At 36.9% G+C, this 15038-nt stretch overlaps 1 protein-coding gene across 25 annotated transcripts in view; it reads left to right on the forward strand.

Annotated features, from left to right (window-relative positions):
- AFDN (afadin, adherens junction formation factor) overlaps positions 1–15038 on the forward strand; it is a 119947-nt gene that overhangs the window by 60368 nt on the left and 44541 nt on the right. For 17 of the 25 annotated variants that reach the window (XR_006015547.1, XM_042025121.1, XM_042025135.1 and 14 more), the window contains 8 exons: positions 1081–1142; positions 2024–2229; positions 5895–5915; positions 6656–6801; positions 9059–9153; positions 11225–11490; positions 11989–12132; positions 13290–13488. Coding sequence is in view for 24 of the 25 variants with exons in the window: in XM_042025121.1 (XP_041881055.1) it covers positions 1081–1142; positions 2024–2229; positions 5895–5915; positions 6656–6801; positions 9059–9153; positions 11225–11490; positions 11989–12132; positions 13290–13488 (1139 nt within the window). In the remaining variant the exon portion in view is untranslated. The remainder of the gene's footprint in view (positions 1–1080; positions 1143–2023; positions 2230–5894; positions 5916–6655; positions 6802–9058; positions 9154–11224; positions 11491–11988; positions 12133–13289; positions 13489–15038) is intronic. The other 8 variants (XM_042025128.1, XM_042025145.1, XM_042025139.1 and 5 more) reach the window with 1 other exon arrangement.

Raw genomic sequence — 15038 nt, forward strand, 5'->3', positions numbered from 1 at the left:
ATCTTCAGGAAAATGAGGCTTATATAATTATATTACATTCCTTTCTTTTGTCAAAGTTGTTGGGGAAACTAAAAAGCTGCCTATTGTGTTACATATGGTTAAAATAGTTATCGCATGCAGAAGATGTTAAGCTTTTACTTATTTCCTAAAAATAGGTGCCCAACTGCAGAGAACTGCTCAGGTAATGCCTTTGCTTAAGGCAGTAATGATAGGATGGAAATTAGGAAAAGGTTTTTCACCCAGAGGGTTTTTGGGCACTGGAACAGGCTCCCCAGGGCAGTGGTCACAGCACCAGCCTGACAGAGTTCAAGAAGCATTTGGACAACGCTCTCAGGCACATGGTGTGATCTTTGGGCATCGTGTGCAGGGCCAGGAGTTGGACTCAGTGATTCTGATGAGTCCCTTCCTACTCAGGATATTCTATGGTTTTGTGAAATACGTACTTAACCTTTTGCAGGCACCAGAAAAACCAAGTCTCCGTTCAGTTTCCTACTCTCTGATTTCTCTGATGGGTACTGGTAAGAAATAGCACTGCAGTCGGTTTCAGTGAGGACGATTCTGGGGCTGACTGCTGTTTCTCAGTGTAGTGTAGCAACAGCCAGGTTGGGGTAGGGACTGGATTTGACCTCCTTTCCCTCCTTACCAGAAAAAAGGACCAATAGGTTGACCAAGTCTTCATAAATTTTGAGGGCTTGAAAGGCAGCAAAGTACATTCGTTGTAACCAAGCTGATGTTTCAGGCAAAGCTTCATTCACTTTCTTTCATGTGTCCATGAATAATTTGTTATTTGAATCCTGTCAATGGCAGGTGGCAAAGCAATCCTATCAGTCTGCCGTGCAGCGCAGAAGAGGGTGTTCATTAATATCGCAGACTCCACAGTTCAAGTCTGTATTTTTATCTGTTGTGTTGCTGGCAAATACAGCTTGAATGATTCTGGAGGAATGGTAAAAAAATGATGCTTCTATGGAAGGTTGTTACATCAATATTTGGAACCAGTGTATTTGAAGAAATATGTAATTTTACAGTAATTAATATCACCCGTGTGGATTACTTGTTTCAATTTTCATTGTCTTTCTTTAGATCTCAGGATACCCATGGACCAGAACTGATACTGCCTGCTAGTATTGAATTCAGGGAAAGCTGTGAGTAGACTGTGAAGTTACATCCCTAACCTGCTAATGCGTTCTTCTATACTGTAATATTTCAGCCAGTTTGAAAACTTCAGGGTAATTTAAGTAAACACTGAAAAAAATAATGACTATACAGATGCTAGACAGTCTAGTAGTATAACTTGTTTTGTTGGGAGGGTGAACAGATACTTTAGATATTGAGGCATGTTCATGCGTATCTTAATTCTGATTGCATTTCAACTCTTCATCTTCAGATATTCAAATTAAATGTGAAAAAAATTTTAATCCCATCTCCTCAACAGTACATTGAATTCACTGTCTTCTATGTAGTTCTCTATGCTTGTATAATAGATGGTGTCTTGGTCAAAATCCATTTTATATAAAATCTGATTAGATTTACATTGTTGTTTAGAGTTTAATTTTTTATTACCTTGGTCCCCAGGTTTTTAAGGCCTCAGATCTGGTAGAAAAATGTCATACTAGAGACTGTCCATACTTCAAATATTTGAAACTAAATAGATTTGTGAGCAAGCAAAGACTAACTTTTTTTTTTAGTATGGGAGCTTTGTTGGAATAAAATGTACAAGAGAAATCTTGCATTTTCCTGTTTACTTGAATATGCAAATTTTCAGCAAAGAGATAGGAACTAGAACAGAAATGTTTCCCAATGATCAGATTTTCTGGCTTTATTTAGAAGTGTGTTGTTAGTGTGTCTAGCTAACTGGTACATAACAGACAGCTTAAGAGTTCAAATTCCTGTAAGTTGCTCCCCCTTCCTCTCCTTCTCCCAAAGAAAATCCTTTATGCCTCAAGCTGTGAAATTGTTTTCTTTCATTTTCTTTCTGTCTATGGCTTTATGACATACTGATTTTTTTTTTCCTCTTTGTCTACAGCTGAAGATGCCTTCTTATCTGCTATTATAAATTACACAAATAGCTCAACAGTTCATTTTAAGCTGTCACCAACGTATGTTTTGTATATGACATGTCGGTATGTATTGTCCAGCCAATACAGACCTGACATCACTCCTGCTGAGCGTACTCACAAAGTCATTGCAATAGTCAACAAGATGGTGAACATGATGGAAGGAGTGATACAGGTGAGTTACTCTGCCAAAATATGTCAAGGGAATTACCTACACGTTGTTAATCTAGCGAACTTCTTAGCCTTTTTCTTAGTGTGACCCTTAACAGTAGTTGATTAAACAGTAATGCCTGCATTGACTGCCCTTTATGTCAGTGAATAATGTCAGTGGTATGAAACTCTCTCCTGAGCAATGTGGAAAGTTAGGGAGTGGCTGCTGCTCTGAAGATTATGTTCTCTGACAAGAGGTGACTTTTCTAGAAGGTAAGATCTTTGCAAACATTTCTGGCTGTGAACCCTTGTAAAACAAGTTGGATGGGCTTATTAAAGAATACTGCATAGATAGCATTTGTTTGCACTTACTGATGCTTGAACATATTAAAAATAATGATGGCTTTTATATTTTGATCCTGTTACTTCTGCAACTTTTGTAACCACAAAAATGGTAATAAAACTTGGACATCTTGAACCACTCTCACACAACTGCTTTGTAAAGAGAAATAGAAGTTCTCAAATGTTCCAATATTTTATATGTAGTCTAATGCTCTTGCTACCATACGTGCAAGACTTCTACAGAAGCACAGGGGGAATTCTGTTTTGTGTAGAAATGCAGGATAAGATCCACTGCGTTGTCTGTGATACAGACAATACCTTGCATTGTGTAACTTGATAAAACAGACCGGTCATTTTCTCAAAAAAAGGGGTGCCAGTTCATGTATCCTCAGTAATTAAATTAATTAAACTTCTTTGTCTGCAGGTTTTTCTCAGAAGAAAAATTGAAATATGTTTCTATATTTATTAAAACAGGTGTGTTTGTTGCAAATAGTGCTGCCAGAGTAGCAGCAAGGACCCTGCTGCACTAAATACTGTATGGGCATAACAAATATGTCAGTCCTGCCTTACAGAATTTACAATTGCAAGTGCTACACAATTAACTTGATTAAGGGAGAGTAGGAAAGTGAACAACAGGAGTGGCATATGAAACTCAAGCAAACCAAAATTGTTCGGCTTTTGTTCAGGTTTTGGAAAGATTTAGTGGAGTTTTCAGCAGGGGAATGTTAGCATTAGACCCCTGTGTAAACTTCTACAACAGGCTCCCACCTTCCACAGGAAAGATTGGGAGGAAATGCTGATGTTGAGGACACTTTGCAATAAGAAAGTAAGATTTGCCTTCTGTGTACATTCCAAAGCTGATCAGAGACTGAAGAGCAGTTTGATTCTGAAGTGAAGAACTAGTACATTGCTTTGAATCTTGATGTCACAGTCAATAGATATTTGATAAAACTGAAATGGTATCAAAAATTAATATTCAGGCTCTTCTATTAAAAAGAAAAAGAGATTAAATCTGGCTGTGGAAGAGAGGAGACTGTGGCTATAGTGGAGAACCTGAACTGGAAAGAGCCCGCCTGCACATAAGCAATTCAGCTGCTAGAATGGAAAGTAAACAGAGAAGGGGTAGGCTTAAAATATAAACTGGAAGTTACAGGTCTGAATCAAAGAAAGTCACTCAGTTTATATAACTAATGTATACTAGTTACAATGAACCTAAAAAGACTTGTAGTGACGGAGGTGGGTACAGTGGGAAAGCAGAAATAAAGTTTTCCATTCTTAGTATTGAATGGCTAACGAGGTAGTTGCTAGAAGATACTAGTGGGGTGGACTCAAACATCAGTTTTATTTGAAAACAAATCAAAGCTAGAAAGTAGATTATCCTGTGAAAACGTTCATTTACTGCACTGAGAAGGGCTTCCCAAGTCACATGCAGCCTTGTGGTTGTAAGCAAATGTATTTTCTATAATCCTGCTAATACTATTGCAAAACTGTTAAACTCAACTGTTTGTCTGGACTGGCCTTTGTGAAAGGCCATTCCTACAACCTTGTAACTGCAGCTGCAATCTAATCTCCAACCTAAATTTTAAGGAACACATCAGCAAGGAAGCAGTATTTGTGGTTTGTGAAAGATGTTGCCTAGTTGCAAGAAATAAACCAAAAGGAGTCAGAGGATGCTTTAAAATTGGGAGGAGTTTCGTTTCAAATGCCATGCTGAAGGAGCCAGAGGAAAGGGGGGAAATGACACCTGGGACAAAAGAGTAAAACTTAAGTGAATTTCAAGGTTAATTGGCTGAAGGCAAAGAAATAAATACATTGATTCTAATCATCAGTAAAATGTCTTTAACCTGGGCCTGTCTTCATAGAGTATAAGTAGTACAGGCTAAGCTAAGTCAAATTACTTGATTTAAGGTGTAATGTAAGTGGTTGTAATGTAAGCTGTCACAGTCAAATTACCATGTAATAAATTGTATCACCATAGCTTTTTTGGTGTGTCTCAGCTGTAAAGCATTCCTGCACTGAAGGGGATCTGAAGGTGTGAGAGACAGAGAAAACAAATGAGAGGCAAGGGGAGAGAGGCACCAAAACAGAAGTAGTGAGAAGGTGCACAAACTCCTGTGCCTGTACCGTGGGAGTAAATTAATAACTGAGATCCTAATTTTGCCTGCCTAGATCAGAAAGGTATCAAGTCTCTTTGTGAAGTTACTCAATAAGTACTTGCTAACAAATTGAATCTGTGACTTCAAATATAATATTTGTATCCAAATATTAGAGATGACTTTGTATGAGATAGGTATAAAATAGGAGAGATTTATGAGAAGGATCAGTGCTTTCAATAAAAAATCAGGATTAGAAATTTGGTTCATATTAAAAAGCCTTTTTTTTTATCCTTTTTTTTTTCCCCCAAAACATTCTGTGGCATTTTTCATCCTTTTTAAATTTTAACATTTGTTTGTAGAAGGAGCATTTCCTTTTGTTCTGTGCCAACACATCTTCAGTCAGTTAAGAGTGCTTTGGTTGGAAAGGGGGAGGAAACAAAAAAGCAGTGATTTGGTGTTTTGAGCTCTAACTAAAATTGAAATAGTAGCACCTCAAATATTTGCATCTAAGTTCACCGTGTTGTGGGTGGGGGAAAGTGATCTGGCTAGAAAGCAAAAAATAATTAAGAGCTCAATTCTAAATAATAAGACAAACATCTGGTGGGTTCGTTTTTTTTCTTTTAACTCAGTGTAGCTTTATATTTACCAACATTTACGAAACGTAGTGTGGTATTTCATTTGATTCTTCTGTTGTTTCAAACAGTCTTTTTGTTCTTTAATTGTAAAGCCATGTATTAAATCTGTCCTAGGTGTTCTGTATATTTTGTTTGCTTTTGAATGTTGTTGTTTGGTTGGTTTTTTTCTTCTTTTTGGATGGGGGTTTTCTGTTCCCTCCTCGTGTGTGTTTGTATATCGTCTCCATTGCAGCAGTGTGGGCAAATAGCTCCCAGGATCTGTTGTTTTTGTTGGCTAGTTACCCCATTGCCTGCAAAAATTTCTGCAAGGTTTCTGTGGCACACTGAGCATAGAATAACCAGTCCGGGATGACAACTAGTTTAAAGCATTAATTCCTTGAATTAATTGTGACACGTGGGCACTTCAGTTCATAGCTGTTGTGCTACTGGTCCTATTAAAATAATTAATTTTTTAGAAGGAGCTCAGTTGCATCATAGCTAGTGATTAATGCATCTGTGTAAAACTGTGAACATGTGTTGTACCTTCATATTTAGTGTTTGATTTCTAAAGCTTTCATGATTGTTCACAAGTTTCTTTCTTCTATTCTGTTTGATTTCCTTCGTCCGTTTTTCTCCAGGAGGTAGACCAGGTTGATCAGGTAGGATATGTTGCTGGGAAGTGATCCTAGCTGTGTTGGCTTAGCTCAGTTTCTCATGCTGCTTCCATATCAAAATACAATACTCAAACAGCTGGACTTGAACAGTTCATAACACTCATTCAGCAACTGGAACATGCAGTACTAAAATCCTTTTTTGACTTTGCAACTTTTACGGCATTCCATATTTTCTGCTTAACGCACTTCAATGTGGATATGAAATGACCAAAGTTCTTTTTCTTCCCTTTATTTTCTTTTTTTGTTGTTTGTGGTTCCTATTCTTTGGATTTCATCTGAGGTTGCCTGGCCTGGCATTTGTGGTCGGGAGATGGTGAGATAGATCAGTACTTGATACTGAATCACATGGTATCAAAGCCAGTGAGCGCAGTATCAGTGTGGCAGTGGGCAGTAGTGAATATGCGCTTAAAAGTGCACAGATTACCAGATACTGCATCTGCTAAGCTCGTAGCACTGTGTAATTAGATACTTACACTGTGGCTTTCATTGATATGGCTATTGGCAATTTATTAGCATTTCATGTGTTCAGTGAACATGTTAAAATTGAACTTAGTAGTTACAGCAATTGCAGTATTACACACAAACATTTTGCAAATATCTGGTATCTGAGAGATGTTTGGTGAAATGGGAAGAGGTACTGGTCTATCTTTGGAGCCTTTTTAAGCTGCCATGCCTTACCAGAAAATTACTTCGCTGTATTATTTCTTGCTTCTTTCCACTTACAGAAACAGAAGAATATTGCTGGGGCCCTTGCCTTTTGGATGGCAAATGCATCTGAATTACTCAATTTCATAAAGCAAGACAGAGATCTTAGCCGAATTACTGTGGATGCACAAGATGTTTTGGCACACTTGGTTCAAATGGCATTCAAGTAAGGCTATCAAACTTCTGTTTTATTTACCATTTTCTGTTTCTGTGTTCATAGAAAAACTTCACATTTCTGCCAAATTTTAGGTATGGCAATAATGTCTTTTGTGTATTGTTAAATATCTGAGAGGAAAACTTACAAGAAAGGCTAGACTTACTCCTTTAGACAGATGCCTTGTTTTGTGAATATGAATCCCTGAGTTGTGCATGAGTTTCATCTGTTAGATGATCTTGTGATAGTTGAGGCTGCCAATGAAAATTTTAGGGAAATTTAGTTTGTGTTGATTGCTTTCTCTTAATATAATGTGAAATTGTGCCGAAAGGTTAGTTTTGCTGTTAGTCTGTAAATACATAGGCTTAAATATTCCTGCGTCTTTAAAGTAATGAATCTTGTGCTCTTCAAGAGCTTCTAAATATAATCTACTTCTGTAAGTCTCATAAATAGCAATTTGCACAGTGGTTTTTTTGCACATATTTTTCTTAAAAAAGGACGGACAGGTTTTGGCTTGGAGTAAAAATCAAGCTATGCTTGTCAGCTCAGGCAATTACAATACTGATTAAAGGAAAAATTGAATGAAATATCCAAATGGGAAGGGAAACCCTCAGAGGAAAAGTGTCCTTGAATAAAGATAACAACATTGGCTGAGCACAACATTAATCATCAAGAAAGGCTTAATTGTTGTTTGTATTAAGATTTTCTTCTCCCTGAGCCACTACTGAACAAGTATTTCTCAGCAAATTTGTGTATCCAAAACTGATGTTTAGAGAAGTCCCACTGTACCTTGGGTGACTTAGACCCAGTACTCCCACTCGTAAGATGAATATTTTAAATGCAGTATTTTCATTTTTCTGCAGTATGAAATACTGTATTCTGTGCTCTTTTTGTACTGTGACAGGATTGGGAGACCTAACCATGGTTGAACTATTTAGTTTTGAGGGGCTGTGTTTCTCAGAAGAGCAGTATGTGTAGTTTGTGAAATCTTACCATTGCTTTCTGAACTTTGAAAAAGTTTCAGGGGAGCACCAAACCCCTTTGTATGGATTCCCACAGATATATTTTTTTTCTGTTGGTAAATTTTGGGCAAGTAGGGTAGGTATAGCAAGTAGCTATTTTGACAAAGTCTTTCCATTTTTATATCATCTCTAATCACTCATTGTTAATGAAGCTGTGCCTTTTGCCACAGCTCAGTGTCTTGAGTTGGTGTCTTAAAATAACTTCCTGCTGCTTTAATTGGCCAGGTAGTCATGAAAGACAGAATATTGCTGAGGCTGGGAAGGAATGGTGCTGTATTTTTCTCTCTGCATTATAAGCAGTGTGGATGCAAAAGTGTTCTTGAATTTTAGCTGTGTGAATTTCCCCTTAGTGTAACATGGCAGAGTCCAAATGCATGTGTTAACTTTAGGAGATCCCTGAAATACATACTTAGAAGACAAATAAAAAAGCACAACTGAAGCATGAACAGAAAGAAGTCTATTGTGAAAATGTCACTTGATGGTAACTGGCATACTCCCAGTACTGGTTGAAATTGTCATGGATTTAATTTCTAGCAATTGTGGGTATTTCATTAAAAATGTTACCAGTGAAACGAAGGGGGAGTTTTAGAAAGCCATGAAATATTTTCTTGTATACTTGTGTTTACAATTTGATTCCTTTTTAGTTTCAGTTTTTAACAGAAAACATATAAATGAATTAGCAAAAACAGAGTTAAAGAAAATGTTTAATTATTTGAAAAGAAAGGATACTGAAACAGATTTTCATTTCAGGGTAGTTAAAGGTAAGAGAAATAAAAGAATCAGAAAATTACTCACACAAAGCCCTAGGGCCATTTCAGGATTTTGTGTGTTGGGTCAGAACATGAATTTTTTTTTTTTTTTAAGTACTACTCTTGCTAGATTTTAAAATTTTAAAAAATGTATTTCTGTTTGGAAAAAATTATTTTTACAAACTTACGGAACCCAAGGTTGGCCTGACAGCATCTCTTCATGTAGCATATGACCTTCACTTACCAGTGTGGTAGCAATATTGCATGTAAAGGTCTGTGCTTGTTCCCAGACACTTCTTTTTCCAGTGTTCTTAGGAAAGGTGTAGGAAAATTGGTCTCTCAGGCCTTTTTAAAAGTATTATTGGGTTTCCTGTAATCACATTAATAACACAGAAACTTCAGGTATCTTGTAATTTGATAGAACTCTTTTCTTCAGAACCATTTTTAATGAACACATAGAGGATTTAAAATTTACTTTTTTTCCCCATTCCCTTCCAGGTACCTGGTTCATTGTCTGCAGTCAGAGCTTAATAACTACATGCCAGCATTCCTTGATGATCCAGAGGAAAATAATCCTCAGAGGCCTAAAATAGGTCAGACTACTTGATCTTTGTGTCTTCCAAGCCATACTATTAATTGTTAAGGAAAAAATCTATTCATACTAGTGGTACTACATTTACAAGTTACCTTAACCCCTGAGAATTATTTGCATCAATTTTGCATGGATGATTTGGCTCTCTGCTGAATTTGGTCCCTTAAATCTGTATCCTCCTTGTGCCAGGGATTCTGAAACTCGATGCTGTGCTCCAGATGCAGTCTCTCAATGCTGAATGCACAGGAAGGATTGCTTCCCTCTCTCCCTCCTGCTAGCTGCACTGCTGCTGACTTAACAGCTTAGTATGCAACACTGTTTAATCACATTCAACTTGATGTCACTAGGATCTCTCCATAAGTTTCATCAGGGTTGCTTTCTGTCCTGGTGGCACCTGTCCTGTGCTGTCACACAGACATACTCCGTCCCAGATGCAGGACTTGGCAGTTGCCTTTGACATTCATGGAGTCCCTGTCAGCCCATTTCTCCAGCCTACTGAGGCCCTTCTGAAAAATACTGCTGCTCTTTACTGTTGCTCTTTACTGTATCAGTATTTTGCCCCCTTTTGGTGTCATCTGTGAACTTGCAGAGAATGTACTCCATCCAATTGCTCAGATCATTAATTAAAGTCATTAAACAGCATCAGTCTCATCTCAAAACATGAGGGATGCCACTAACGCATGATGGCCAACTGGACATTGTATCTGCAATGCAAATCCACCAAGTCCTATGGTCCAACCAGTTCTCTCTGTGCATTGCCATCGGCTTATCCAGTCCTCACCTCAGCTATTTCACTGTAGAGCTGTTATGGGAGAACCTGATCAAGGACCTCCCAGCTACTAAGGTCAGGCTGACTGGCCTTGTAGATTCCTGCCAGGGTTCTCTGCCATGATACTTGAAACACTTTGCTTGCTTCACAGCAATGAACCTTTCTGGGCTGTTCCTGTCCAGGAGAGCATCCTGCTCAATGTGTATGATCACCCTGTGTCTGCAATCCTGGCTCAGTGACTGTGCTCAGACTTCCAATGCTTCAATAATTGAAGGAAAGGTGATCTGCAGAGCAATTAAATACAGTCATTCTGTTGAACTGCAAAGAGTATTTATACAAATTTCATAGATGCTTTCTGGTACTTTAGGTATTAAGCTTTCTGTTCTTGCTTTTTTCCTGCATTGAACCTTTAAGGAAGACTAAAGATGCACGGCTATGTTTGTAGTGCCCTGTACAGTGAGAGTACTTCTGGGGACACAAACCCAGAAAATGTAGCAAACTGATACTGGAATAAAGGCAGATGCTGTTCTTATTTCAGTTATTTTTGAGCTGCCTTATAGATTTCTTATAACCTACAGATAATTTTTTCAGACACAATCCTGAGTTTTGATTCTAAAAAAACTAATTTAATGGTCTTTTCAAAAGAGATTTCAGATTAAAAATATTGCTTTAAAGAAGACCTGGAGATAAATGTGTTGCTTCCACTAGGACACACATGAGGATGTTTGCTCTTGGTGATGCTAACAGAAGTCCCTATTGCTTGTTAGTTATTGCAATGCAGTAATTGGAAAATGGGATTTTGAATAATGTTTTAAAAATCTAATGTGTAAACAGAAGGTGCATTCTATAGTTTAAGTGTGTCATACAATGCAAATAACTTCTGCTGAAATTTCTGAGTACAATTTGATACTTAACTTCAAGAAGCTATGGAATAATTGGAATATGTATTTGAAACAATAGAATATGAAGGTTTTAACTTGGTATAAAAACTAATAGAAAAATCAGTTTACTAAAGTGAGGATGTGATTTAAATGTTGGGTATAGCCAGTTATTTACTTGTCTGATAAATATTTTCCCCCAATAATTTATTTTCGTTTCAGGGGTTACATTCTGCCTAACATTTTAATGTTGCTCTATCTTGAAAACCATGGAGCAGTACATGTATTTCTGAAAGCCTGTGTAACTTAAGTACACGTTCCACCTAGCATTCACCAGCCTGACTTCAGTGTCTCTGTGTTACTGCCGAAGCCGGGTGTACACTGCAGTATGTGAACATGACTGACTCTTTGTTTTATCTCTGTAGATGATGTGCTGCATACCTTGACTGGAGCCATGTCCCTGCTGCGACGATGTAGAGTGAATGCTGCTCTAACTATACAGCTCTTCTCCCAGCTGTTTCATTTTATCAACATGTGGCTTTTTAACAGATTAGTTACAGCCCCAGATTCAGGGTTATGTTCACATTACTGGGGAGCTATTGTTCGCCAACAGCTGGGCCACATTGAAGCCTGGGCAGAAAAACAAGGTTTAGAATTGGCTGCTGATTGCCACCTGAGCAGAATAGTACAGGTGAGTGTATTTATGATTAACACTTCTCACATACTTGTATATTCAAAGAGAATATTTGCCTATGCTGTGTTCCTAGAAAATAGCATGTGGACAAGAATGGCTTGTGTGAATCAATCCTGGAACACTGAGGTAGCATTGAGGTAAAGACACAAAATACGTTTTCAACATCATTAATGGTTAATTTACAAGTGAAATGAATAGTGAACATGGATGTTAAATTTCTGTTTATAAGACTGAGCTGTAACTATGTTGAACAGAGACAGGAAGAGTAGCTGAAAAACTGATGTGCTTAATTTATTATAGATTTAGTATTAGTTCATCTTTTGGTACAGGAAATATATTTAGTGTTTGTTTTGGGGATATTTATGTTGCTTCTGTTACAAATCTGGCTTCTTGCTTTCTCTTTTCCTATCTCTTATCTAGAGAGCATTTAGACACAAGGCTTAAGGTTTCATTCTGGTTTGAATTTGTCATCTGTGACTTTTTTCTCCCCTCTAGGCAACCACATTGCTTACCATGGACAAATACTCACATGCAGATGTTCCAAATATTAACAGTACTTGCTTTAAGCTGAATTCTCTGCAGCTACAAGCTTTGTTGCAGAATTATCACTGTGCTCCAGATGAACCACTCATCCCAACAGTAAGATTCTTCTATCACTCTTTGTGCAGTTTTAACATACCTGAGATAAAAAACCACTGTCTGTAAACAGCTATCTTATCTTTGGTGGATGTACTTCACTTACTCAAGCAGGATATTATCAAGAATCTCTTACACTGAGTTGGACAGAAAGGTACCACTCCATGCTGCATGTATTCAGAGAGGTGTCACTGCATCTTACACCATTTGTCATGAAATACAGAAAGGTGGTAGAAGAGAACACAGCACCCCTAAAATTTGGTTCTGTGTATAACCAGAAGGAACAAAGATTGATAATTTGTAGAAATCAAAGGAAAGCATCAGGAACACTAGGCTTTTTCACATGTAGGATGTAAAAATCCATGGATCTTGAATCCCTTCATACAAACAGTGGACAGATTGTCCTTTGGTTAACATGTTGAAACCTGGAATTTGTATGTATATATCTGTATAATGTTGCATTTGGAACTGGTTTTTTATCTTGATATTTAAGATGACTGACTATTCTAAGTCTTATCCATGGCAAAAGTCAAAAGACAGTGTAGTGTGTTCCTTGCAGAACTGTAAAAAACACTCTTCAGGTAAACTCTAATAGTTCTCTGATCTCAAAAAAAAAAAAAAAAGGCAGAGGCAGTCTAATATTTATATAGCTGAATGCATTGTGTACAAAGTCCATGTTTTATTAACTTTAGATACATTTGTTTATTAAATCAGAGACACTAATACAACAGCTCTACAGGTGTAGGGGGAGGAGGGACTTGTAGCTTGGAGATGTTTTTATATATCGGCTACCAAACCACAAAGTCTTCTGCTGAAGAACATAATCTATATTACCTGTTTACACATAGGTAGAATTCCATAGTTGCTTGGTTTATTATTATTAATATTCAATTAAAAACATGCACCACAAGTTTGAAAAATACTGAAGTAAAAATAAGAGTTTCTGTCACATTTGGTAATACAGTTATCTACTAGATGTCATAAAATAAATCAGTGCAGTGTTCTGACTATACATAGCGAAGCCAAAGAAGTTTTATATCTGGTAATTTATTTTCCAGTTTTGATTTTTCTTTCAATCTTAGCATCTTCTTAATGTTAGGTTTTTTAACTTAATGAAGTTATCCCTTTGTAGTAACAGTGTCTTTCTGCCTTCTGTCCAGGAATTGATAGAGAATGTAGTAACTGTTGCAGAAAATACGGCTGATGAACTTGCTCGCAGTGATGGCCGAGAAGTCCAGCTGGAAGAGGATCCTGACTTACAGCTACCTTTTCTTTTACCAGAAGATGGCTATTCCTGTGATGTTGTCAGAAATGTTCCAAGTGGTTTACAAGAATTTTTAGATCCACTCTGTCAAAGAGGTTAGTTCTTTTGTTGTTTTACAATGATCTGTGTAGCAAACACAGAATGCAAAATATATTTCAGTTAAGTGTAAGCCACTTTTTTTTTGTGTATGTTTCAATCTTTCTATACTATGTTCTTCAAATGTTTACTTTTGCAACCCATCAAAATTATTAAGGTTTTTTTAATCCTTACCCTTTCTTCCTGCCCCTCTCATTCAGTTTCCAGGTTCTAAGTATGCAGTGCTGAGTTACTAGTGCCTGCTGAAACATTGTTTTGCCTTCGCTCCAAAACTTTTTTTGATTTTTAAAATGAAGGTGAATTGAATAGTTAAATCATATTTTTTTTACTCATCAGCTGCTTCCATGTAACATTAAAAAAAACCCCATGAGCTTAAAATGGTTCTTTCACTGTTGATCAGTGTAAGAACTTAGGGTTTGGGCATTTGTAGTCCAACAGAATTTCAGATGACAAGTAAATGATAGATCTTGTGGTTGCATGAAGTTGACTTAAACTTGAGAAAGTAAAGCAGGGGGTCTGTCGGAGCATTTACGGTAAATGAACAAGTTATAATATTTATTTGGTGCTACTCAATTTTATTAGAATTTTTAAATCTTCTGCTTACAAGCAGTTGTTTAAAAAATTTGTACAGGAATGTTGAGATAAATAAGAGGCTGTAGCAACAAAGGCTATTGAAAAAGCAGCCTTGCTCTATACTGGAGTGAAGCTTTGCAATTGTTGCTTCCAACTTAGTTTATAGAAAAGCCATATTCTTGCATTTAAAAGAAAAGTAGGAAACTGATTGTTTTGGAAGTCCAGTGAGTAACAGAGGATGTAGTCTTGAGGTGAAAGGAGACTCTTAGAATAAATTCTTTAATTAGTAAGTATAATTCAGTTGCCATACAAATGGCTGTATATTCATTATAAGTAAGGCTTTTTTTAATGCATACATTGAAAATTTTACTACTTGGGTATCCCTTAAATTATGCTGAGGGACTTTTTGCAGTGAAACAGTGTAAACTGAATTGCTGAAAAATGTTCGTTATGAGGAGGAGAATATCATATATTTGGATGGAGTGATTGATAAGTTCTGTGTGATGTGGATTCTCAATGTCCCTGATTTAGGAGGTAATGTTGGATATTTCTGAACTGCTGTGGCTTCTTTTTCAAAATTCTAGAAATTTTTCAAATAACAAAAAGTAAATCAACTAAATGCCTGTTAATTGCAGTGTTGCGTTTAAAAACGTCATGAGTGCAGGCAGAGCTGCTCCTCTGCTAAATCTATGTTGAGACTGGTTAGCTAGACCCTTTGTAAAGTAGATTTCTGTAGCACTGTCTTAATCAGAGTTCTGGTAGTTTGTATTCTAAAAGATGATCTGGTTGGTAAAAGCAGTATTTTACAGGCCTGGAGTTTTCTATGAGCTTGCAGTGCTTTTAAATAAGTATGTTTCTCAGAAGCAACTGCTATAGAACTGTAGTATTTTGTAGGTAATAGCATAAAATTGCAGTAAAGCCCATAATGGCATCTGAGATACAAGATTTGACACATTAATGAATACAAAAAGATGAA

Source organism: Corvus kubaryi, unplaced genomic scaffold, assembly GCF_017639235.1.
Source record: "Corvus kubaryi isolate FWS band 111438036 unplaced genomic scaffold, C.kubaryi_AGA036_p1.0 37266, whole genome shotgun sequence".
NCBI classification, from domain to species: domain Eukaryota; kingdom Metazoa; phylum Chordata; class Aves; order Passeriformes; family Corvidae; genus Corvus; species Corvus kubaryi.